The sequence below is a fragment of the Chiroxiphia lanceolata genome, chromosome 1 (genome assembly GCF_009829145.1).
Source record: "Chiroxiphia lanceolata isolate bChiLan1 chromosome 1, bChiLan1.pri, whole genome shotgun sequence".
Taxonomy (NCBI): Eukaryota; Metazoa; Chordata; class Aves; order Passeriformes; family Pipridae; genus Chiroxiphia; species Chiroxiphia lanceolata.
In genome coordinates, this window is record NC_045637.1 from 153,491,528 (window position 1) to 153,515,100 (window position 23,573).

Here is a 23,573-nt window from a genome sequence, read left to right on the forward strand (position 1 = left end):
TTTGTTGATGTCTCAGTTCTATAAATACTTGTGCCAGAAAACAGCTTTATTTATGTGGATGAATGAAGCTTAGAAGAACAGAGTACAAATTCCTGACTGGTATTAATGAGGTGGGAATCTAAGACATACTGGGGTGAAATTTGCTCCTCCTCACACACAAAAAAATAATCAGAAAAACCTCTGTGCTTCAAATACAAATGAACATTTCTAATTGCTGTTTAACAAATCTTTGGGTCATCATAATTTAGGGATATCCCTTCCTAGCCCCTCCTTCAGAGGAGCAAACAGCTGAGGGCACACCCCTCTCTCTCCTATTATGGACAGAAATGGGCAGAACCCAAAGTAAACACGGATATAAGAGCAAATTCGACATGTGAACACGAGTCAAACCCATTTTCTGTCCCAAACACTGGATTTCTATGTTTTAGGATGCAAAAAGAGAACAAGGAAAACGCCTCACTTCTCTCTCCAGCTCCTTGACTTTGTGATTCAGCTGCTTCACTTTGGCTCTTTCGCTCTCGGCCTCAGCAGTTATCTCACGGTTCTTTTTGGCCAATTCCACTATTTTAGTGGCTGCAACATCTCCAGCTAACCCTGAAGTCCCTGAAAAGGACACATAAAAGCAGAGGTCACGTCTTACAGGCAAGATTCAGAATAGATGATGCTTTTGTTCTCTGCCCGGCGCACAATGTACTTTTATTGTCCAATCCATTCCTCCCAGGGCTGTGCCAGGCACTCAAATGAACAAGAGAGGGAAGAGACATCAGTGATTCCAGCTGAAATGCTTGGGCCTTTCATTCAGCATCACACCAGGGCCAGCAAAGCCACATTTCACACTTCAGCAACAGCCACAGTGTCCCAAGGCCACAGCAGTGGTTGTAGCAACATCACCCCCTAGAAAGGGTGGAGGTGTTTTCTGCTCACTGCTGGCAAGGGCAGTCATGAACAGGATTTTTTGGAATATCACAGAAGAAGACAACACTCTCCTTTGCCTGGTTGTTTATTACAGGAGGAGCTGCTGAAACAGAGGTGTGAACATTTTCTAGACATCTGTCCCCAAAGGTCAGGCACAATATTACAGCTGGGTCCTGGAGAACGTCCAGGAAATTTTATTGTGCCTATTTATATGTCCCCTGTGATTATCCCTGGAGCCTGACTGTATTATTCCTTTAATTGCTCTCTTAAACACACACGTCATTCTCTCCCTCCTCACAGAGGCTTTGGGATCAGTGTCACAAATAAAGCAAACCCCAGCACTGGCTGTTTAGTGCCACTTGGCTTTCACATCACACAGGTGAAGGAAAGCTCTTGTGCAAGCACAAAATCAATATAATTGCAAACAATGTCCACAGGAACCTCCAGCTCAGCAATGACTGAGCCTGCAATGACAAATCCTTGGTGGGGTGTGTGAGGGCTGAACCTGGCTGCTGCCATTCCTTTTAACTCTTTCGTCCTCCTTCAGTGCTCTGAAGAAATGACTTTTCTGCCCAAGAAATGGGGTGAGATGAAGGACAGATCACTCTTTAGAGAATTCTGAGTCCCATGTAACTACAGAGGCATTAAAGGGGCTACACAGAATATTGCTGAGAACAGAATATCACTACTAAAAACTTTGTAGAGAGCATGAATTTAGTTTTTTAAAAGCGTTTATTTTAAAAGCATTTGAAATGCTTTTAAAAAAGCATTTAAAAGCAACTTATTCTTTTTAAAAGCATTTCCACCATTCTTACTCCTTCATGTGATTTGTGCTCCCCCTCTCATCTAGGAGCTACTTTTACCTTAGTTTTCATGGCAAATAATGGCTGTTTAGGACCACAGTGAGTAGTAAACTTACCAAAGCCAGGCTGGGGCTTCATTGTGATGGTCTCCAAATTCACTGCACACATTTAATCAAAGCTTTTCATTCCCAAGCAACATGGGGGAGCCTCTTGCAACAATGCAAATAAGGTTGGCATTAATCAGCCAGAGAAGCTGCAACAGCATATCTGGCTCCTGGTCCTGACCAGGAATAGCTTATCATCCATCCTAAGGACAAACTACAGGGAGTTTTTAAGGATTAAGATGTAATTTAATGTTGTGTAGCTCTGTTTGTTGCTGATTTCCCCCTTCTCAAGCAGCCTGGTCATCACTACTGTCCTGACCAACAGTGGCACCCAGTGGAGGAGGTGCAGCCTGCACAGTTCAGTTTTCCAAGGACACTCAAGCCACTTATACACTGAATTTTGAACCATACATGTGCCCTGTTCAGGCAAAAAAAAAAAGGAGCCTGAATAGGGAATTTAACTCTACGCAGCAGAGAAAGCTGCGACACAGCTCTTTGACATCAACAGAAAGTTTTCCGAAATATGATTTCTACAAAACATCACCTTTTTGGGCCAATAACAACAAGTTTGCAGACCTGTGGGGAACAGAGATCACTGTGTACCCTAAAAGAGCACCACAGTTCTTTTAAGGGACATTTTGCTGCCATCAGCATCCAGCAAAGGTGGTGAGAATACGAAGTTACTGTCTTTACCAGCCAAAGCCAACCTGTCCTCCTGGACTTTCTTCTGGAGTTGCTTTATTTCAAAATCTTTCTCTGTCACCAGTTTGTACAGTCTGCAGTTCTCATCTCGGACCTCTCGAAGCTGATCCTGCAGCTGCTCGTTCCCAGCCTCGAGAAACCTGGGAAAAAAGAAGCCATAATGGCAAATCTCACTGTGACGTGCTTCAAATACTCCCAAAAATAAAGCAATGAACTGACTGTATGACAGATGAGCTGAGCTTATCAGGAGTGAGTTTACTGAATTAAGTAGAATATCCTAAAATTTACACAAGAACACAAGCTGATGATCTGATCTGTTCAGTTAGCTCCTTCTTAAAAAGTTCTGCACTTTATTGTGTAGTCTGGGGCAAAAAATCACAGAGCAGGTACATTTTCAGTGCTCTTGAGGTTACCAAACAGTGTCATCTCAGTCTCACTCACCTGGTTCTTCAGAGGGAATCAGGCAGCTCAGCATTCAGCATGTGGGACATTCAGGCTTTATTTTCTATGCTTAACAAAGCCAACAGAATCCAACAGAGCATTGACTACAAAAGCTGCTCCTGGGGTCCTTTCTTTAATAATGAATGTTTTAGAGCAATTCATAAAAGACCAATTTCCTGTGTCCTCACCTGATTCTCTTGGAACCCCACCAGCACAGACTGGCATCAGTTTGTATTGTTAATGGTGCTTTTCAGAATTCATTTGGAAACACAGAATGTCAAAAAAAGCCTCTGAATGGGAAGAAACAGCCTTGCTTCTCCTATTCTTCAGTACAGCTGGTAACATTTAAAGGGTTCATCTCTCCAAGGCATCCAGAGAATTAGTAACTTTAAACCTCTTTGCTGCCCTTACGTGATGGGTCCTCCAAACATAAAATCTAGGAGCTGTGGCCTCAGGGGCTCAGTTCCATTGTGGGAATTCAGGATTATCAAATCTCCCTGACACAGGGTCCTTGAGAAAACTTGGGACTCCATTCAGTTACCCCCACACAGGTGCCATTTGGGCTCCCCACTTGCTCCAGCTGCTGCAGGAATCTGTGATTCCCATGTGGAAATCCCCAGTAGCATCTCAAGTATCATCAGACACCTAAATCAGCTGCATGAATTGACCCCTAGATTTTAATTATTTACAGTGTAACCCTGAAAATCTATAGTTTGGAGATCTGATTTGGGTAAAGCTCAGTTGTTACAGTAGGTATGTGCAGACACAGCCACAGCCAGGCAAGATATCTCAATAATCACCTCAATCTTTTCTATTCTAAAGTTTTAGCAAGCCTTTTGCACCCACTGAACTTGAGAGCTTTCAAATGCACCCTCCAAATGCACTTGTTGGAACAAATGACCCCTTAAAGCACTGCCATAAACAGCACAGTCAGTCCAGGAGAGGATTCACAATCCATAATTAAGAAATGCACTTCTGTTTCAAAGCTTCAAATCAAAGGGAGATCAAAGGCAGCTGTTTACAAAGGAGAAGAAAGCAGGCAGCAGTGTGAGCTGAGAAATGGCACAACTAAGTTATTCCCACATGTACCACTCACAGAAGCGAGCAACAGAACTCAGATCCAATTAGAGACACGGGGACAAAGGGATTTTTAACATGGGATTAACATGAAAGGAAAGTTCTAAGCTCTTAACACACCTGATCAGGGATGTCCTCCTCAGAGCTGGCTTCCAAGTCTTGAGGAAAAGCACAGAAATCCCAACTGCACTGAGCTGGAGTCTCCTGTGAGAAACTTCCCACCCCATCCCAGAACGACCCTACACCTAAAAGAGGGGGCAGCAGATTCCACCCACGTGCCTCAGCTGCAGAAAATCAGCCAAAAGAAACAGGCTGCAAAAGGTGACTCTTTTCACTTAGTTCAAGGAAAGAGAGGCAGGTGAAGCTTGTGAGCAGGAATTCAGGTGATTTCCCAACTTGTGTGCACCATTTAGGAAAAAAAAAAAAAGAAAATTAAAAATTACCCTGAATAAGGAATTTAACTTTTGTTAAACTGTGTCTTTCCCAAATCTTGTTACAGATTCTCCATGTGATGGGGAGTGTCACTTAAGCACACTCAAAAGCACCGAACAGAGCAGGGAGGGAAAAGTTACAGAGAGAACAAATGAGAAGGGAAGAACTGTCAGCTAAATACTCCTTTAAACAAGATTTGGGAGTAGGATGGGAGGAAGGAAAAATGAACTCCCAAGGCTCGGAGTGAGACTTCTGAGGGGAGAATGTTTTCCATGTGCTGCTATAAACAACACTGACAGGCCAAAATCACTGCCACTGCAGCCCATATGGAGTCCTGCTCCTCTGGAACAAGTTTCTAATGTGTTCTCATGGGAATACTCCAAAGCACATCCTGGTGAATCCCTTCCAGAAGCAAATCCTGTCTGGATTTGATACACTCATAACCACTCTTCTGCTAGATGCTGATGTACATAAGCAAAGGGCAATATAGATAAATCTGCTGTGTCAAATGGGGACTTTTAACAGCCAGTGCCACTGAAACAGAGGTAAATGATAACTCTGGGATTACTCAGGCTCAAACTACTGACCTGTAAATAGCAGAGAACTGCTGGGACTCTCCTGTACTCTGCACCTCAGAGGATGCATATTGCACAGGGTGTGCTGTGGGAGCACCCAAACCCCCTTCCTTCACCAGACAAACACCTGAATTATGGGAATCAGTTTCCCAAAAATCTTTAAAAAAATCAGATCTCCATCATAATCTTCTAAAGAGTATCAGGACAAAATATTGAAGGGAAGAGGACAGCTGGTAGAGGTCAGATCAGGAGCACAACCTGGCAAATCAGACAGCCCTGCTGAGGAACCAGGGTGTGAAGACAATGATGCAATGGTGAGAACATTAATTTCTAGAAGCTCAGCTCCCTGTTTCCACTCAGATTTCCTTTGCAGCACAAACAACACATTCCCAGAAGCACCTGAAAGGTTCAGTGGTTCAATCCTGGGTTCCCTCCACCTTCACAGCAGCTCTACTGCAGCACTTGGGTGCTCAAGGAAGCAACTTTCAGAAACCAGCTAAGCAGGGTAACACAGAGGGAAAATCAGCATTTAGGAATTAAAAACCTTAGTTAGTGGTTGGATAAACCTTGGGAGATGTGCCCTTCCCCAAGCTGGATTCTGGGAGAGGGAACTCTCTCAGAGGTATATTCCTAACTGTGGTTTTCCACCCAGGAGCTGCTGGTTTTGGCAGAGCTTCCAGCTCTTCTTTCCTGCCCCTCTACCACAGCCCATCACCCCACTGTGGTGCAAACAGAACAGTTTGTGGGGCTAAAGCTGTAAATTAAGTCACTGAAATGACTTGAGATAAAAGTAGCCTTGCCCCAGAAAGTGGATCCAGTTTCTAGCAAACAGCTGGCTCAGTATGGAGCAGAAGCAGGAATTTCTTCAGCTGGCTTCACCAGTAACACAGAGCAAATCCCTGAACAGTCAACACTGCAAACATCTCTGGGATGTGCCCAACTTCAGACCTGTTCTAGTTAGTGAAAGGGTCAGAAGGAAAGGCTGATGATACCCTGGGAGGAAGAGAAATGATCTGAGCAGGGTTTTCAGATCTCTGCTTCAGTAAATTATGTACTCAGCCCAAAAAAAACTCAACACCCAAGATTGAGGGAGATCCACACCAGAATGCCCAATGTCCTGGGAATCTTGTGATCCTCTAAATCAGGATATGTTGCAAAGATAGCCTGGGAACACCTTTCTGCACTGCAGGCCTTTGGTTTACTCCCATTTGCTGCTTTGCCTACATCCATCTTCGGAAATCCCTCATGTAGGGAACCTGTTTGCTCAAAGGTTAGGCAGGACCTAACCAACAGTGCAGAGGGTGTCAGCGACCCCAGATGACTGGATTTTGTCAGATAGAACCTGGCTGCCCCTCACATGTCACCCTCACCCCCTCTGTCCTTGCACCCTTCATTTGTGAAACACCGATTGTAAGTGACAATAAATAACCACAATGCCCTGAGGCATTATTGTGATTATGTCCCTAAACATGTTAGGGACAGGGAGAGTCTTCTCAGGATAATGAAAGCCCAAGATGTGAAGGCAGAAAGTGCCCTATCAGCTTAATAATACTGAGTTTCGTAAGACCACGAGCCAAACATACTTCTGTGGCTTCCTGAAGGAATGGTCCTGCTACACCTTTACCTTTTGCTGCCATCTTCATTTACAGGTTGTCCTACTTCAAACAGGTTTAGATCATCTGGGGTTCTTAAAGTCTCCCCTGTGTTGCCATTATCCTTCTGACTGTTCTGCTTTTCCTTCTTCCTCTCCATCACATTTTGCAGCCGCCTCTGCTGTTGCTTCTGATAAGCCTTAAACTGGCTTTTAAAATCTTGGTTCACTTTTATGTCTGACTCCATTGTTTACTAAAAGCATAACGAAATAAAAAGTGACAGAGAGCAGAGATCAGCATTGCTTTGAAAAACATCCCCTTCTGGCAGCTGCTTTGCAGCTTTTCCTCACTGACCTCTGCGGAGTCTCCCACCACCTCCTCCTCCTCTCCAGCCCCACGGCCCTGCTTCAAGCACCTTTCTCCTTAAATGGCTTTTAAACAGGCAGGTCTTTTTCACTCCAGAATTCAGTGCTTCAAAATGTTCTTAAACAGATCTGTTTGAATAAATATTTTTACAGAAGAGCAGGTTGGGGCCAAATCCAAGTGAGTGTGGCAACGTGGCTAAAAGGAACATGGACTGTTTGGGGTCATCCAGCCCTCCTTGACTAAAGGGCTTCCCATACTCAGGAAAGGTGCAAATCCCCCCATTTTTGGGTGTGTTTTTTGCTCCCTTTAGGCCTTAGCCACCAAGACTGTGGTTTACACCTTTCCCCCAAATTTCTAAGCACTGAGTGATAACATTAAAGTGATAATATTGCTCCCCAAAGCTTTCCTTAGGATGACTACACAACAAGCTTTCTGATGTATTCCAGCCCCTTCTCCTTCTGTTTGACATTTGCTGCCAGCAAAAAAACCCTTGTGCACCTTTGGTCTGGGAAAACCAACCTCCAAAGGCACACCCTGCACTGACTAATTAATGCACTGATTAATTGCCCACATGCACCCCTGTGCTTGTGTGTATCTTATGGGCTGAGACCCACTGGAGAAGGTGCACTAAGGATTGACAAGTGCAAAGAGCACAGTCCAGTGCCTCTGCACAGCCCACAGGGCTCTGGGTATGGGGGCTCAAAGAATTATGCAAACATTGATTTTAATTGTTTTTAATTGATTAAGGTTGGTTCTGTGATTTGGAAAAAGCCTATGGAGATAAGGAGTCCATTTACCTAAGGACACTGCATATGAAATTTAGACAGCCTTTCTGGTTTCAGTGTCCTTTGGGTTTTTTGTTTGTTTGTTTTTAACTTTAGTTATATTAGACCTCACTAAATTTGATAGATTTAGCCACTGACCTTATAGATATTAAAGATAAGCCAAAACATCTTCAACCAGTAGTTGTCTCTGTGCTGAAAATATCCTAGAATTCTTAGCAGAGTAGCTATTTTAGACATTAAATCATCTTTATTCTCAGAAATTTCTTTACCACTTGCACTACATTATTAATTAATTGATTAATTAATGAATTATCTGTAGGCCAGATGTGTGCAGAGTACTCAAGGTGCAGCTATTTCACACAACACTACGGTGGAAAAGCCCCCTAAGATCATCGAGCCCAACCATTAATCCAGCACCATCCTTGAGATCACCACTAAACCATGTCCCCAAGTGACATTTCCTCGTGTTTTTTGAACACTTCCAGGGATGGTGATTCCACTACTTCCCTGGGCAGACTGTTCCAATGCCTCTTTTGGTGAAATGTTTCCTAATATCCAATCTAAACCTCTCCTGGTGCACCTTGAGGCCGTTTCTTCTTTATCTGATGGTTTGGGAGCAACCTTTACCCTTCCTACCTGGATACCGACTCCAAGCCTGGCACAGAGGGCTCTGCTGTGCAGAGAGCAAACATCCCTCTCCTCACAGAACCCCGGAATAGTTGGGGTTTGAAGGGACCTCTGGAGATCATCCAGTCCAACCCCCTCCCATAACAGGGTCACCTGGAGCAGGTGATACAGGAACGCGCCCAGGTGGGACCGGGATGTCTTCAGAGACTCCACGCCCTCCCTGGGCAACTGTTCCAGCGCTCTGCCACCCTCCGCGTAAAGTTCTTCCTCGTTTGGAGGCGGAACTTCATGTGGTTTAGTTTAAAAATCTCAATTGTAACCCTACAATTGTAACTGTGACCGCCCCGCCTCGCCCTGTGACCTGGCAGGACCTGGCGGGACCTGGCAGCGCCGCGCTGCCCGCCCACCCCAGGCCGGCTACCCCCTCTTTCAGCAGCCCCCGCTCCTGTCCTACCCGAACCGCCTTTCCCGGCCCTGAGGGCACCGCGAGAGCCCTCTCGTGTCCGCCCCTTCCCTCCTGGGCAGCACCGGGACCGGGGATGCGGCTCCGGATCTCGCGGCCGATCCCGGTCCCGATCCCGGCCCGACGCGGTTCCCATGGCAACGGGAAGGCTCGCGCGCGCATGCGCCCATCGCCTCAGCGCGGCCGCCATGTTGGTCCCGCCATGATGGTCCCCCCCCGCTCCCCTCCCGTCACCGCCATCCCGATATCGCAGTTCCCGTAATTCCCACACCAGTCCCGGCCCCTCGGCGTGACGGGAAAAGGGATCCGCTCCTTCTCCCGCCCCGCGGTGAGGAGGAGGGCGGCAGGAACAGGAAAAGGCGTCAGCGCGAACCCGGCGTCCTTCCCATCTCCATCCGTGTGGGAGCAGTCAAGGGCAGCGGGACTGTAGGAAATGGGAATCAAGGACAGCACCGGCTGGGAATGTTCTTTACAGGAGCGCTGCACTCCCTCAGGTCATTTTTATACAGGTAGAGCAGCTCACGCCATCCCTCTAGAACGGGATGAATGTTCCCCCCAACAAATCCATAGGCAAACACTTGTTATCGCCAGGGCTCACTTTTATTCGTATTTAGCCCCCCACTGCTCTGTACAACATGTCACAGACAGGTGCAGTTTGTACCTTGTGCTATTTCTTACAGAGACAGCTGTAACATCTGATAACTGCCACCATGGAATGTAAGCTAACAGGAGAAAATGAGGGTTTTTTTACAAATTGGCTTTTATTTTTGTGACTGCTGTTGGAGGCACAAGGGGCTTGAGTGTAAAATAACTTGCAGGGAAGGGTTTTAACACCTCAAAGGTGGTGAGGGGGGCTTTTCAGATTTAAATGTTTTACATTTTCTATGGGCAACAACACTGCAGAAACCAGAGCTGGGTTGAACACTTTAAAAGCATTAGGACACCAAATCAAGGCTTAGTTTTCACAATATGTATTTTAAATGTTACATTTAGATGTTATTCAGAAGAACACTGTAAATAAAGTTACAAAATATAGTAATCCCAGGGTCTGATATAGCAAAAATAGGGAGCCCGTGTCTTCGTTAACAATGAATAAATATAACATTTAAATAGCTGCGACATACCAAGTACTTATGCCTTAAATAAAAAAAATAGATGTTTATATATCTCTCTCAATATTTTAGAAGTCATTTAGTGCTACTGGAAGCTTCTAAATTACAAAGTTGGAGGCAGAGGATAAAAAATGACAGCAGGGCACTCCTGACACTCTCTGACAGAAGCCAATTCAGACTTTGTGGTTTTGGGCAATGACAGACAAAGAAGTCACCAATTTTAGGACTGAGTTGAAGGGTAAGATAAAGGGATTGTACTCCACTATATCCCCTAGAAACTGGGATGTGGTGGTGTCAGTCAGAGAGAACCAGACCCCAATACCCACTCCCCCAGTGCACAATCATTTAAGCCTCCAGCTTCAGCACAGTGTACCATACACAAGTAGAACAATTCTCTAATGCCATGTATAATTTTGTTTTTGCTCAAGAAACCCTTGGTATGAGGTTTGGAGCTGCAGTGCACAGGCCACCACCAGGACAGAGCCTTCAGACAAACTCTCCTTTATTCCTTGGGCTTCACCACATATTCCCGGAACATGGAATACAGCACACCTACAAGAGAGGGAAAAAAAGCACAGTTGGAGAGCTGGGTGAAACAGGAAACAACAGGGTTAAAAATCTGGACAGAAAGAGGAATTCTCGGCAGGAGAAATAATGTTTCCCTTCCTCTTCTGCTGCATTTTTCTAACAGCAGTGATGGCTACAAAGCTCTTGGTGTACAGAGAACCTGGCTGTGAAAATATACTGTGTACAAAATGCTGATCCCAACCCAACTCTGGTTTGCTTTGCAGCCAAAGTCAAGCCTTCCTGTTGTACCTCCTGGGAATACAGTAGGAGAAACAGTGTCTGATGGGATACACAATATACACACGTACACAGCTGCAAGGCTTAGATGAGACCTGGCATGTACAAATCACTCAGGACCTTCAGGGACACAATTCCAGTCCTGAAAATATATACATATATAGAGATATAGATACACATACTACGTATGTAGTATATATATATAATATCACAGGCCATGCAAGCTGATTTTCCAATGCATTAAATTCAGAAACAGCAAGAGGGGAAAATACTCATGCCAGGTAAGTGGGTTTTTTCTTTGTCTCTAATTTCAGAGGCTACACAAGCTGATTTTCTAATGCATTAAATTCAGAAACAGCAACAGGAGAAAATATTAATGCCAGATAAGTGGTTTTTTTTTTTCTTTGCCTCTAATTCCCACATTTGCAGAACTTCACGTGCCACATCCAGAAGTACTCAAAACTCCTACTCTCAAGGTCAGTGCAGTTTAACATTCAACACTTGTACTTAAACATCAGATAACTCCAGAAGGGCTGGGCAAACACCAGGAACGAGCACGGACATCCTGAAACAAATGTTCTGGGTACTCCCACCCCGAGGATAGGTCACACACACTGTGTTATCCAAGAGGTTTGCCACTTCCCAGGACAGCTCCCATTCCGTACGTACCACACGTTATGGCTCCCACGACGAAGCCCTGGGCTGCCACTCGCATGTGGATCAGGTGAAGTGACATTTTCATGTCACCTCTGTGCTTCAGCCTGTACAGCCCGTATCCAACCACGGCAGCAAACCCAGCCATCCCTGCAAGGCAAGGAGAGCATCCTGCTGAGGGGAGATCCAGGGCATCCGGAGGAGGGAGGGGACCCACCTAAACAAAATATCCTGGGAATCATAGAATCCTTTAGGTTGGAAGAGACCCTTTTAACATCATCGAGTCCAACTGTTCCCCAGCACAAGGCCACCACTAAACCAAGTCCCCAAGTGCCACATCCACACAGCTTTTAAATCCCTCCACCACTGCCCTGGGCACCCTGCGCCAGCGCTTGACAACCCTTTTTGTGAAGAAATCTTTTCTAACATCCAATCTAAACCTCCCCTGGCACAACTTGAGCCTCTCATCCTAAAATAAGCATGTTTCCCTCTGGTTTTGTGTGTGCAGTGGCAAGTCCTGGCCCACCTCCTGCTTCCACTCCAGTGCTACCTCATTCAATGCACAAGTCAGTGCAGGGAAGAGCAAGAGATTTCCACCAGCATTAAAATGTCAGGAGAGCAGGTCAAAGTGTCAGAATTCCTTGGATATTTTTCAGACAGAGCCGGGGCCTCCTTGCACCCCCTTTCCTGGATGGAAGCTCGCACCCAACAATCCCACTCAGCTGCTGCTGGACCCTCAGCCTGGGATGCTCCCTGACGTACCCGCCCGCCTGCTGAGGCTGCTATTTTGGGTGTTGTCACATTTGGCCAGGTGCCACCGGGACAGGACAAGTCACATGCTGCTGTCCCCGAGCTCTGAGGAGGGAGGCTCAGCAAGGGCCCTTTCCCAGGGACAGAGTTCACTGACAGTCCTACAAGAGAGCAAACGGCGCCGGCTTTGCCAGCTCCAACCACTGCACCCCGATGCTCTCACAGAATGCACAAACTTCTCCAATTCCATCCATTTCATTCCATTTTTAGGACGATTATTTACACAGTTCAAAGGTGGCTGCTGAGTTTTAAGTGCTGTGTATATTTTACTCACAGGAGCACAAGCAGTTTGTCTCCCTGAGCCTGGAGTATTACCAGTTCCACTAGGAAGCCATAAGCCCTTAATTCACGTGGTACCTGCATTAAACACCAATTAAGAGTTTTAGGGCCTCCAACCCAGCTCTGACACAGAGCAAAGGTGAGTTCTGCCAATCTGTTTCGGCGAACCTGAACTCATGGAGTTCACAGTACGCCTGAGCAAGGTGGAGACAAAGTCCTGTGACCTCAGGAACCAGTGATGGATATCTGCTGGCAAACACTTGGAACAGTTCACCCCAAGTGACCCAACTGCTCTCCATTTAAGGAGGCTGGAAATCAAAACGTGTCTGGTGTCAGAGGAAATCTCTCAGGATGAACACGACCCATCCCTGCTCTCCTCAGCAGCTTCAGGGGCTCTCGGCAGAGAGGCTGAGAACTCTACAAGCTCTTCAAGCTGGGGCAACATAAAAACTACTAAAAGAATGCATTTTAAACTAAGGAGTGGCAGCAGAGGGGTGAAATGTTTAGCAAACTGGCTGTAATTTAAATCCTTCCAGTTTGTATTTTGTTAGCTCTAAAGTCACTTTGTAGTGATCACATAATTCCCAGAACCCTGCTCAACACTCCTTACCAGACAGCATCGCTTAAATACATTTTCTAAGCTCACCTAAACATTTCAGGGTTTGTTGGTTTGGGGTTTTTTCTTTTAAGCCTTGAGTTTTTTATTTAAGGTGACAGACCTCATTAATTTCCCTCTTTCTTGCAGGACAAATACCACTCCAGGCAGAAGGATTACTGCTATCACCAAGCCTAAATGCGGAAGTAATTTCCCAGTAATTTCCTGCTCACAGGAGGAAGGTGAACAGTGATGGTGTTGACACCTCATTGACTGCCTGTGAAGAGAAAGGTCTGTGCAAACACATTTCCCCAGTCTGTGCAAACACATTTCCCCCATCTTTAAACTCACCAATGGGCACAAACGGCGTCTCCTTAAACTTCCTTATCAGCTTCAAGGTCTGGCTGCTGTCAGTCTCATACTCAGGATAAACAGATTCCTGCCTGGGTGACATGGTGGCTGTGAAGACAAAGAGCCTCCCTTCAGGTTTTAGAAACCCCAAATTAAGAGAATCTTTGGGGAAAGAAAATCCCTTACGGATTCCCCCAATCACAACTATCCAGGTAGTGAGATACAAGCACAGGAGCTATGGACAGGTGATTTAATTCCAGTGAAGCCTTGGGAAGCAGGATTGTTACTTAACAGGAGAGGAAAGAACAGGACAGAACAAAAAAAAAAAAAAAGGGAAGCAACAGATTTCTGCCACTTGTTTTCACACCTTTACAGATTCCTGTGGCCCCTCCATGCTCACAGGCAGGGAGAAGCCACAGAAAGCTTGGGCCACTGCCCGCCTTTCCTTTTAGGAATTCCATGCCACACCACTTGGCTTTCGCAGGCTGTTCCTTTATGGCAGCTCTGACCTCAGCAAAGTTCACATCTCCCCTCTCACTCCCTGCCAAGAACGGCAACCACAGGGAAGTGAGAGCCGCTGCACAAGGTCAGCCCTGCCCGGCAACTCCTCAGCTGCCTATTCCACCTCAGCGTAATTCCAGATTCCTGGAGAACACAGGGATGTACAACAGCCACCCCTGAGGAGCTGGAGCAAGTCTTGGAGCCCTCCATAGATGCAGACTCACGGGGGGACACATCAGGAGGAGAAATCATGCACAGGTGATTTCTCACCTGCCTCCCAGGAAAATAAAAATCAGCGACAGCCCTGAGAAAGGCTCCACTCACAGAACCATCATCACCAAACCAGTGAGATCATCCTTCAAAAATTCCCAGCTTTTTGTGCTGGGAATTACATGGATTATACCCAGACCTGTTCCCTCCTCAGTGGTCAGTATAAACACCATTCAATGAACGATGATTTCTGCCCAGCGACACCACAGAGGCCTCTGCTAGAAAAGTCTCCACTGTTACTGCTCCAGTTTTGACCACCAACACACTCCACAGCAAAACACAGCTCAGGGGCACAGGGAAGGACTCCAAACTCTCAGAATAAACTACCAGGAATTTCATTTAAGCAGGGGTCAGTAACCATCGGCAAAAGAGACATTTCAAAAGTGGCTGCACTCCCTGGTTACGCAGCATTTCCTGCACACCCATGTGAGCAGACTGACTGGTTCTCAAACTAAAGGCTCAGACCATTTCCTCTGCCAGGCCAAAGGATTTAATCTCTCTGTGCCTGCTACAACCACCCCGGTTTGCTAAATGAGAGTTATAATTTTAGCCTGACTCATTTGGAGAAGGAAACAGGAGCACTCGGTCACTCGGGAGAGGGGGAGACAGCCAAGGGTGGGATTTACACAAGAAAAGTGTATTGAAAGTGAATCAATTCATCCACCCCGAGAGGTTTCCACGACCTTCAGCTCACACCGGGGTGGGCCCGGGGCAGAGGAAACTGTGAAACACACACCCTGATTGCCCTGACCTTGCCAACACCCAACAGTGAGGTGTGTGTGACAGGTGTCACCCACAGCGGGAGGAACACGGGTGGGAAGGTGACAGGATCCCTCTGCGAGAGGTGTCACCCACGGAGGGAGGCACATGGGTGGGAAGGTGACAGGTCCCAGCATCCCTCCCGGCAAGACGGCGGCCTTGGGCACCACCAGGCTGCCTTCCCCCTCTCCAGCCCCACATGGAGACGCTGTCCCACTCCAGCCCCAGGTCCCTGCACCCCACACGGGCACAGGGTACATACACCGCTCCAGCCCCAGGCCCTGCCACCCACGCGGAGACCCTTCCCCAGTCCAGCCCCAGGTCCCCACACCCCACACCGGTACAGGGTACCCCACTCCAGCCCCAGGCACATTTACCCCACTCCGATCCTCTGCCCTACTCCAGCTCCAGCTCCCCACACGGGGACTCTGCTCCAGTCCAGCCCCAGGCCCCCGCCCAGCCCCACACGGGGACCGTTCCCCACGGCAGCCGCAGGTTCCCAGACCCCACGCGAGGACCCTTCCCCGCTCCAGCCGTAAGCCCCCTCATCCTCCTCCGCGCCCCTGCCCCTGGATGTACCCCACATGTCCCGCCTGTGTCCCCGTCCCCCCCGGCCCTGTGCTCACCGCGGTCTCCCCGCACCGGCCGCGTCTGCCGCACCACGCCCCGCCCCCGCTTCTTATAGGTCGACCTGGCCCCGCCCCCCGCCGGGACCACAACTCCCAGCGCTCCACGCGAGCGCGCGCCCGCCGCCGGCCAATCAGTGGCGCGGCCGCCGCCACCGCTGCCTTATACGAGTCGGGGGGCGGGGCCTACCGTGACGTCACGCGGGGCGCTCCGCAGTGCGGCGCAGTCGCGGGGGGGGCGGAGCCGCCGGCAGGGGGCGCTGAGGGGCCCGGGGCGGCCCCTCACGGAGCCGAGAGGTGCGGGGGGTGAGGGGCGGGCACGGCCGGGGGTGGACGGGCCGCTCGGGTCACGTCGGAACGGGGGTTAGCACGTCCTAAACAGGGGGGGGAAACAGCCAGTGACGTCTTTGCAACTTGTCAGCTTGGCACACCAGAAACTTTCTCTGTCGGTGTTATAAACCCTCACTGTGACATCGAGTCAGTACAAGCACCAGGAGAGACAGGACAAGGCGGAACGGCTTCAAACTGCCGGGGGGCGGGGTTAGATGGGATATTGGGAAGGAATTCTTGGCTCTGAGGGTGGGGAGGCCCTGGCACAGGTTACCCAGAGAAGCTGTGGCTGCTCCATCCCTGGAAGTGTCCAAGACCAGGTTGGACGGGGCTTGGAGCAACCTGGGCTGGTGGAAGGTGTCCCTGCCCATGGCAGGGGGTGGGACTGGGTGGGGTTTAAGATCACTTCCAACCCAAACCATCCCGGGATTCTGTGACATCAGGTGGAGCTCTTCAGCAAAGGGCAAAGTCAGAGCTCAATTTACACAGAATCTGAGAATCCCAGGTTATATTTTGAGTTAGATCATCTCATTCCAACCCCCTGCCATGGGCAGGAACACCTTCCACTAGCCCAGGTTGCTCCAAGCCCTGTCCAGCCTGGCCTTGGACTCTTCCAGGGATTGGGCAGCCACGGCTTCTCTGCCTTTCCCTCCTGATTGTCTCATTATGTTTTCCCAAATTTCAGCTTTCAAGCAGAGCTTGCCTTACACCCGCTGTGTGCCAGACAGTGGATTTGGAAGCCCAGAGTTAATCCAGAAGCTGTTCCTGACGCAAAGCAAACCGTTCTCTGGAGCAGAAGGAAAAATCCACTGGGATCCGGGAGATGCCTAAAATCCTCCCCTAAACCTGAGGGCAGCTCATCAGGGCAAAACAGCAAGGAAAGTCCTTTTCTCCATAAGCCCAGTTTTGCAGTGTGGTGTTTGTGCCTCTCCATCTCCAAGCAGGGGGAAGCAGAGTCAGGGTCACCCCTGCACCCACATGAGGCATTTTGGGCAGCGTGAGAGAAAGTGGCTCAGACAACCATTTGTTCCAGCTGCATCTCTCTAAATATGCTTCCCATTACCCCTAATCTTGTTACTTTAATTACCAAAGCCATTAGGGCTCTGCAGTCAAAGGAAAAAAAAAAAATCTATGCAATTATCAGCCCACAAATTGGGTTAAAATCTTGTAATAAATTACAGCAAAGGCCACTTTCTCCAGTGACTCTCAGAGGCACATTTGACTCCCTGCTTCAGGGCAGAAACTCAATTAAAACCAAAAACTTATTTCATTTTCATTGCTGGGCTAATGAAACCTCTGTTGCTTGCAGCATCTCTCTGTGTATGTCCAGTGTCTGGGCTCTGTGAGTGGTTCTTGCTCCCTGCTGATGTCTGTTTTGCACAAATGTATTTGTTATATAAATATATATGTTATTATATGGTATAATTAACTGCAGCAGCTGATGGTGGCAAACATAAAAATGGGTAAAAATAATGTATTTCTCTCTGTCAATCCACTTAACAAGGGGCAGGTTGGATGCAAAGCTGTAGTCGTCACTGCTGCTCCACCCTCCAACTTTTACCAGGGTGGTTTGGGGAGTATAAAACACACCAGGATTGGCACAGGGAAAGCTTTGGCACGGTCAGGGTGTTCCCATGGCCCTGCTTGGTGGTGAGATGAGGAAACAAGCAGGAAGGTGACCACTCACCAACAGTGATATTCTGAAACTTCTCCAATAAACCACTTTGACTGATATTTCTTCTGTCAAGGTGTCAGAAACTTCTGCAAAAAACCTTTCTGTCAAAAAACTTTTCTGTCAAAAATTTCTCCAACAAACACCTTTGGCAGAAGCCATTTCTGCTCTTGCAGGGGTTGAGGATCCTGCTGCATCCAAAGAGCACATGAGTTAATCAGATTTCCTGGAAAACATGCAGATTTCTACAACAAGGTCTCAGCATGTGCTCAGACAGGGTGGAGACCATTTATCCACTGCTGTCATCCTTGACCAACACCAGGAAAAGCAAAAACAAAACCAGGGAGTGCATATTTCCTGCCCACTTGCTGTTGCACAAGTGAAAGAGATTCCTAAAAGCCTGATCCGAGCATTCAGCAGGATGGAAACAGGGGAAGAAACTCCTGTAAGTGCATTTTCTGCTTCTTGCTTGTAGACAAAGCTGTGCAGGAAACCTGGGGAGGTTCTCCTTTCTTTTTGAAAGGTGGCCAGTTTGGGATTGGGATTAGTTTCTAAGTCCACGTTGTGTTCACCAGTTCTCCACTCTGAGCTACGGGACGGGGGTATGGATGTCAGTGCCAGGCTGATACGGAGGGAGAAAGATGTGGCAGAGGGAGAAAAGGCTGGAAGAGACCCAGAAATGTAAAATTTGGGAGTGGCTTGTCCTGATATGGGCACAGAGGGTGTGAGGGGAAGGGTATTTTGGGTATTTCGGACTCTTGTTGGTTGTTGCTTTGATCAGCACGATGGACAGCTTTGGTTTCCTCTCAGTGAGGAATGTGGTAGAGTCACAGCTATATATGGCTGGGGGTGAGTTTCTTCCAAAATATGATACAGGAAAGAAATTTTGAAAAGCTCATTCCCAAACAAATCCCAGACAAACATTCTGCCTTGGCAGATCCCTGCTCTCCATCACTGCTCTGTCTGAAGTGCCCTTCAGCACTTGCCAAAGAGCTGCGAGACGGCAAGAAAACATTTCAACACAGCTCAAATCACTTTTTATTTTCTTTTCAGCTGCCTGGAATTGCCTGGAATGGGTATTTAAGCAATTTTAGGCATGGGACCATAGCAGGTAGGTCCAGAGCTTCACCCCTTGCAGCTGCACATCCACAGGCATCCTCAGCATCCCCACTCCGAGCTTTGGGAGCTTTCCTTAATCCATGTGGGGTGGAGGGGCTCCGCTTTTCCAGGGTGTTTGTGGGGAGGGAGCCATCCCTAGGAGTTGCAGAGCCACCATGGGGTATGTCCTCCTTGGGAGGACAACCAGGGACCAACAGCTTCATTTTCTCATTACTCAGTGGCTGCAGGTCTCTTGGGAAATGGGGCAAACAGGTCCTGCAGGAGAAACTGCAGGCATGGAGCTGCACAGCCAGGCCTGTTTGGGATTGCTGGAAAATGAACCCCAAGGAAAAGACAGGCAGCTTTGGCTGTGGCTGAAAAAATGTGTGGTTTAGAGGTGGAAGAGTATTTGCACCACTTTTCCTCCGTGCCAAACTCTCAGAGTTTGGAGATTAGCCTTGATTTTTAAACTCCACATTACCCTTCATGGTACTGACAGAGGGTGGCTCAGGCAGATCCCATTCCCACCGTGGCAGATGGGCTCTTCTTTTGAAACCCTCGTAATGTTCTCGTTCGCGTGGTGGGTTCTTCATTCTGAAAATCAGAATCCAAAAGTAGGAAGCTGCAAATCACTCATAGTTTCCTGACATCTGGGCTGCAGCTGTCTAAACACTGAGGCCAGTCCTGGGGATTGGCTGAGCGCAGGTCATGCCTTGGCTCGTGCAGAATCGATTGCAACAACATTCTTCCAGCTAAATCTCTACCTCTAACCTTGATTCAGGACTTGATTCTGGTGCCTACCTGTTCTTACCTTGGATGAGTCTTTGAGTTCTAATGGAAGGTGTTCCTGCCCAGGGGTTTGGAATGAGATGATCTTTAAGGTCCCTTCCAACCCAAACCATTCTGGGATTCTCTGAACCTCTGATTCTGTATTTTCCACTTACTAATACTTTCTACAAGAATCCATGTCTTGGTGTCCTAGGGCTGACACAGAGAGTGGTCAGTGTCCCACCAGGAGCAGAGAGATGTTCAGAATTTCCCCTCTGGGAACAGCCACACCGACACAAAGGTGCTGTTGATGGGTTCTGCTTCACCGAGAACTGAGATGCCCCTTCCTCAGTAGTGACCCAGGTGAACATAAGCAGCTCACAGTGAGGTGTGGTGGTGGATTTCCCATAACTGAGAGCAGAAACTTCCTCAAAAGCTTGTCAGGAGGAAGTAGTGGGTTATGTCAGAGGAGTCTGTGATCATTGACTTTCAAGTTTTATATTTTCAAGTAAGGAAAGCAGAATTTATTTTTTTTAATTTCTGTGTAGACAGTTGTCCTTACAATTAAACAAAGGCCAAGGAGTGTAGGACACAAAATACTTACCAGAAAGTGGCAGAAATTTAAACCTCTGAACTTCCAGTACCTGAAGGGATCCTACAAGAAAGACCAAGAGAGACTTTTTACAGGACAGTGACAGGACAAGGGGGAATGGATTCAAACTAAAATAGGGGAGGTTTAGATTGGATATTTGGAGGAAGTCTTTGCTGTGAAGGACTGGAACAGGTTGCCTAGAACAGCTGTGGCTGCCCCATCCCTGGAAGTGTCCAAGGCCAGGTTGGATGGGGTTTGGAGCCACCTGGGCTAGTGGGAGGTGTCCCTGCCCATGGCACGGGGTGGGAACGAGATGATCTTTAAGGTCCCTTCCAACCCAAACCATCCTACAATTCTATGAACTAAAGGACAACCCTCCATGATGTGGTCTTTGCTTCCTGTGTGGATTCAAACACTTTGATCCCGCTTCCCTTGTCTTTTGCTCTTAGGCAGCCACTTGTCAAACACAACCTCAGTGGTGACAACAACAACCACAACCCCCTGGCTGGATGGTGCCAACTCCAGTGAGTACCCGTATGAGTACCTGGACGAGGAGGATTACGGGCAGTATGGGCTCTGCACCAAGGAGGAGGTGCTCTCCTTCAGCAAAGTGTTCCTGCCTTCGCTTTACACCGTGGTCTTCCTGCTCGGGATGGCCGGGAACACCCTCCTGTTCACTGTCCTCATTATGTACATCAGGAAGAGGAAGAAGATGACTGAGGTGTATCTGCTGAACCTGGTGGTTTCAGACTTCTTCCTGCTGCTGACCCTTCCTTTCTGGGCTCTGTACGTTTCTCAGGGGGTCACCTGGGATGTTTTGTGCCCGGTCTTAAATGCCATGTACACTCTGAACTTCTACAGTGGCATCTTTTTTGTGAGCTGCATGAGTCTGGACATGTATCTGCAGATAGTTTATGCTTGCTCTGCTCACAGCTCCACATCATGGAGGAAGTCCATCCTTGGCTTGTTGGTGGTGTGGATCCTTTCCATACTTCTCTCCATTCCTGATGGCCTCTTCACCAGCACAAGGCAAAGCCACAATAAAACCACCGTGTGCACCCAGGATTATGGCCAGGACCACTTATTTTGGAAAGTTGTCTTTCGGGTCACTCAAAACATCCTGGGCTTCCTTTTGCCCTTCCTCTTCATGGTGTTCTGCTACTCCCGCATCGCCTGTGTCCTCAGCACATCACAGCTGCCTGGCTCCAGGAGAGCTCTCTGCTTGGTCTTCACTCTGGTGGGTGTCTTCTTTGTCCTGTGGTCTCCCTACAACATTGTCCTCATCCTCCACTCCCTGCAGGATGTCGGTGTGATCAGGAGCTGTGAAAGCAGCAGGAAGCTGGACTATGCCATGCAGGTCACAGAGAGCTTGTCCTTTGTCCACTGCTGTCTCAACCCCTTGCTCTATGCTTTTGTGAAGAAACGATTCAGGTCCTACTTGTGGAAGATCCCTCAGGCCATTTTCAGGAGAAGTGGTTTCTTTCACATCCAGCCCTCAGAGACAAGCCCATCTTGCAGCAGATACGTGGCTGAGATAGAAATGTTGAGTATCACAACTGTATCATAAATATTTACATTATTTACACTGTGTGTGTACCCTCTGTGCTGCATTTGGTCCTGGCCATGGGATGGAGTTGGTGTGAGCCCACAACGCTTGGTAGTCAGACAGTTCATCCAAGAACCACCTTCGAGATGAGGATTTTCCGTGTTGGGATTGGGAAAGTACTTGTGGGATTTGTTTCTGTTGATACAAAACTGGGAGGAGCTGTTGACTCCCTGGAAGGCAGGGAGGCCCTGCAGAGAGACCTCAAAAAGTCAGAGGGCTGGACAACCATCAGCCATGGGAAGTTCAACAAGGGGAAGTGCCGGATCCTGCCCCTGGAATGGGGCAACCCCGGATGTACGGACAGACTGGGAATGAGAGGCTGGAAAGCAGTGCTGGGAAAGGGACCTGGGGGTCCAGGTCCATGGCCAGTTGGCCATGAGTCAGCAGTGCCCTGGCAGCCAGGAGGGCCAACCCTGTCCTGGGGGGCATCAGGGAGGGGATTGTCCCACTCTGCTCTGCCCTGGGGCAACCTCACCTGGAATATTGGGGCAGTTTGGGGGCACAGCAATATAAGGAAGATATTGAGCCGATGGAGAGTGTTCAAAGGAGGGAATGAGGATGGGGAAGGGCCTTGATTTGAAGCTGTGTGAGGACACTGAGGGCACTTGGTGTGTTCAGCTGCAGAAGAGGAGACTGAGGGGAGACCTCACTGCCATTCCAACTGCCTGGGCAGGGGCAGAGGAGGGGTAGGCCCTGAGCTCTGCTCTGGGGGGACGAGGGACAGCACCCAGGGAATGGCTGGAGCTGTGTCAGGGCAGGGTCAGGTTGGATCTCAGGAAAAGATCTTTGCCTCTCAGGGTGGTTGGGCAGTGCCCAGGCTCCCCAAGGCAGTGGGCACAGCACCAAGGCTGACAGAGCTCCAGGAGGGTTTGAATGATCCTCTGGGGCACAGGGTGTGACTCTTGGGGATGGGCCTGTGCAGGGCTAAGAGTTGGACTCGATAATCCTTGTGGGTCACTTCCAACTCAGCATATTCTGTGATTCTGTGAAACATGCAGACGTTCTCTTCTATAGATTCCAAAGGGTCTGATGGAGGAGAGCAATCCCATTATCCCTCCAGTTCATGGTGTGGGCTGTGGAATAGCTTTTACACATTCATCCATCAGTCCAGAAACCCAGGAATAGATTTACCACGCTCATCCACTAGGCCAGAAACCCAGCCAGGGGGTGACTTTGCTTCTCCTTGTTCTTACCATCTGCCAGGTAGGTGGCAAGAGCCAGATGGTTCAGTTGGGATCATCCCTTTGTCTACCAGGAGAGATAACAGGAGGAGCTGGGCACCTTTCAGCTGAGTTGTCTGCCCAGTGACAGTTTCCTCTGTTAGGATGAGCTGTGCCACACAGCTCTGCTGAGCAGGAAACTCTCCCCAACAGATACATCCTTGGTTAGAGATCAGTTCAATCATAGACTGATTTGAGACCAGTTTGATCAGATCAAAGTTTAAACCAGTAAGAGCCAGTGAGAAGGAGAAAACAAGTGGGCTCAGCAGAACAGTGACGGAAGAATTTGACTTCCACAGAGCCCCTTTGACAAGATAAAAAAGATCCATGGATACTGTAGCATAAATACTGGCTTTGCAACACCACAGAGTGAGATCATGGGCTGAACAGAAGAGCACAGGGAGCTGTTGGCCAATCCTTAATACCCAGTGTAGCTTTAAAGCTCAAGGTTATGAGTTTGCTGACTTTTATTTAAATATATTGTTCACCCCAAATGCTCCTGAACCTTAAATGGTCCCTTTCCAGCCTGAAAATCTATTAAGCATAGGACTTGCCTAGAACTGTACAGAAAAAAAAAAAAGAATTATTTAAAAGAAAACACTCATCACCATAGTTTTATTGCTAGACAAGGTTACAGGACTGAG

At 48.2% G+C, this 23,573-nt stretch overlaps 3 protein-coding genes across 10 annotated transcripts in view; 1 reads left to right on the top strand and 2 right to left on the bottom strand.

Annotated features, from left to right (window-relative positions):
- CCDC13 (coiled-coil domain containing 13) overlaps positions 1-8,991 on the bottom strand; it is a 29,205-nt gene extending 20,214 nt beyond the window's left edge. The window contains exons 1-4 of the mRNA XM_032680558.1: positions 8,874-8,991; positions 6,674-6,894; positions 2,516-2,664; positions 461-603 (exon numbers count right to left, since the gene is read on the bottom strand). Of these exons, the coding sequence (XP_032536449.1) occupies positions 461-603; positions 2,516-2,664; positions 6,674-6,888 (507 nt within the window). The 5' untranslated portion in view covers positions 6,889-6,894; positions 8,874-8,991. The remainder of the gene's footprint in view (positions 1-460; positions 604-2,515; positions 2,665-6,673; positions 6,895-8,873) is intronic.
- Positions 8,992-9,830: 839 nt separating this feature from the next.
- HIGD1A (HIG1 hypoxia inducible domain family member 1A) lies at positions 9,831-23,322 on the bottom strand. The gene is made up of 4 exons (XM_032686281.1): positions 23,318-23,322; positions 13,488-13,612; positions 11,468-11,602; positions 9,831-10,546 (listed from the first exon to the last, which is right to left on the bottom strand). The coding sequence occupies exons 2-4, from the start codon at positions 13,588-13,590 to the stop codon at positions 10,497-10,499; spliced, it is 288 nt and encodes a 95-aa protein (XP_032542172.1). The 5' UTR covers positions 13,591-13,612; positions 23,318-23,322; the 3' UTR covers positions 9,831-10,496.
- On the top strand, positions 15,894-22,335 carry ACKR2 (atypical chemokine receptor 2). Of its 8 annotated transcripts, none has more exons than XM_032686230.1 (5): positions 15,894-15,949; positions 16,659-16,851; positions 17,822-18,090; positions 18,699-18,756; positions 20,553-22,335. In XM_032686230.1, the coding sequence occupies exons 3-5, from the start codon at positions 17,881-17,883 to the stop codon at positions 21,668-21,670; spliced, it is 1,386 nt and encodes a 461-aa protein (XP_032542121.1). In that variant the 5' UTR covers positions 15,894-15,949; positions 16,659-16,851; positions 17,822-17,880; the 3' UTR covers positions 21,671-22,335. The 8 variants fall into 8 exon arrangements, 7 of the variants coding, with proteins under 7 accessions (XP_032542121.1, XP_032542138.1, XP_032542116.1 ...); XM_032686247.1 differs by having other exon boundaries at positions 15,942-15,989; XR_004356794.1 differs by lacking the exons at positions 15,894-15,949; positions 16,659-16,851 and adding exons at positions 15,969-16,120; positions 20,060-20,245 and having other exon boundaries at positions 20,557-20,659.
- Positions 23,323-23,573: the final 251 nt, after the last annotated feature.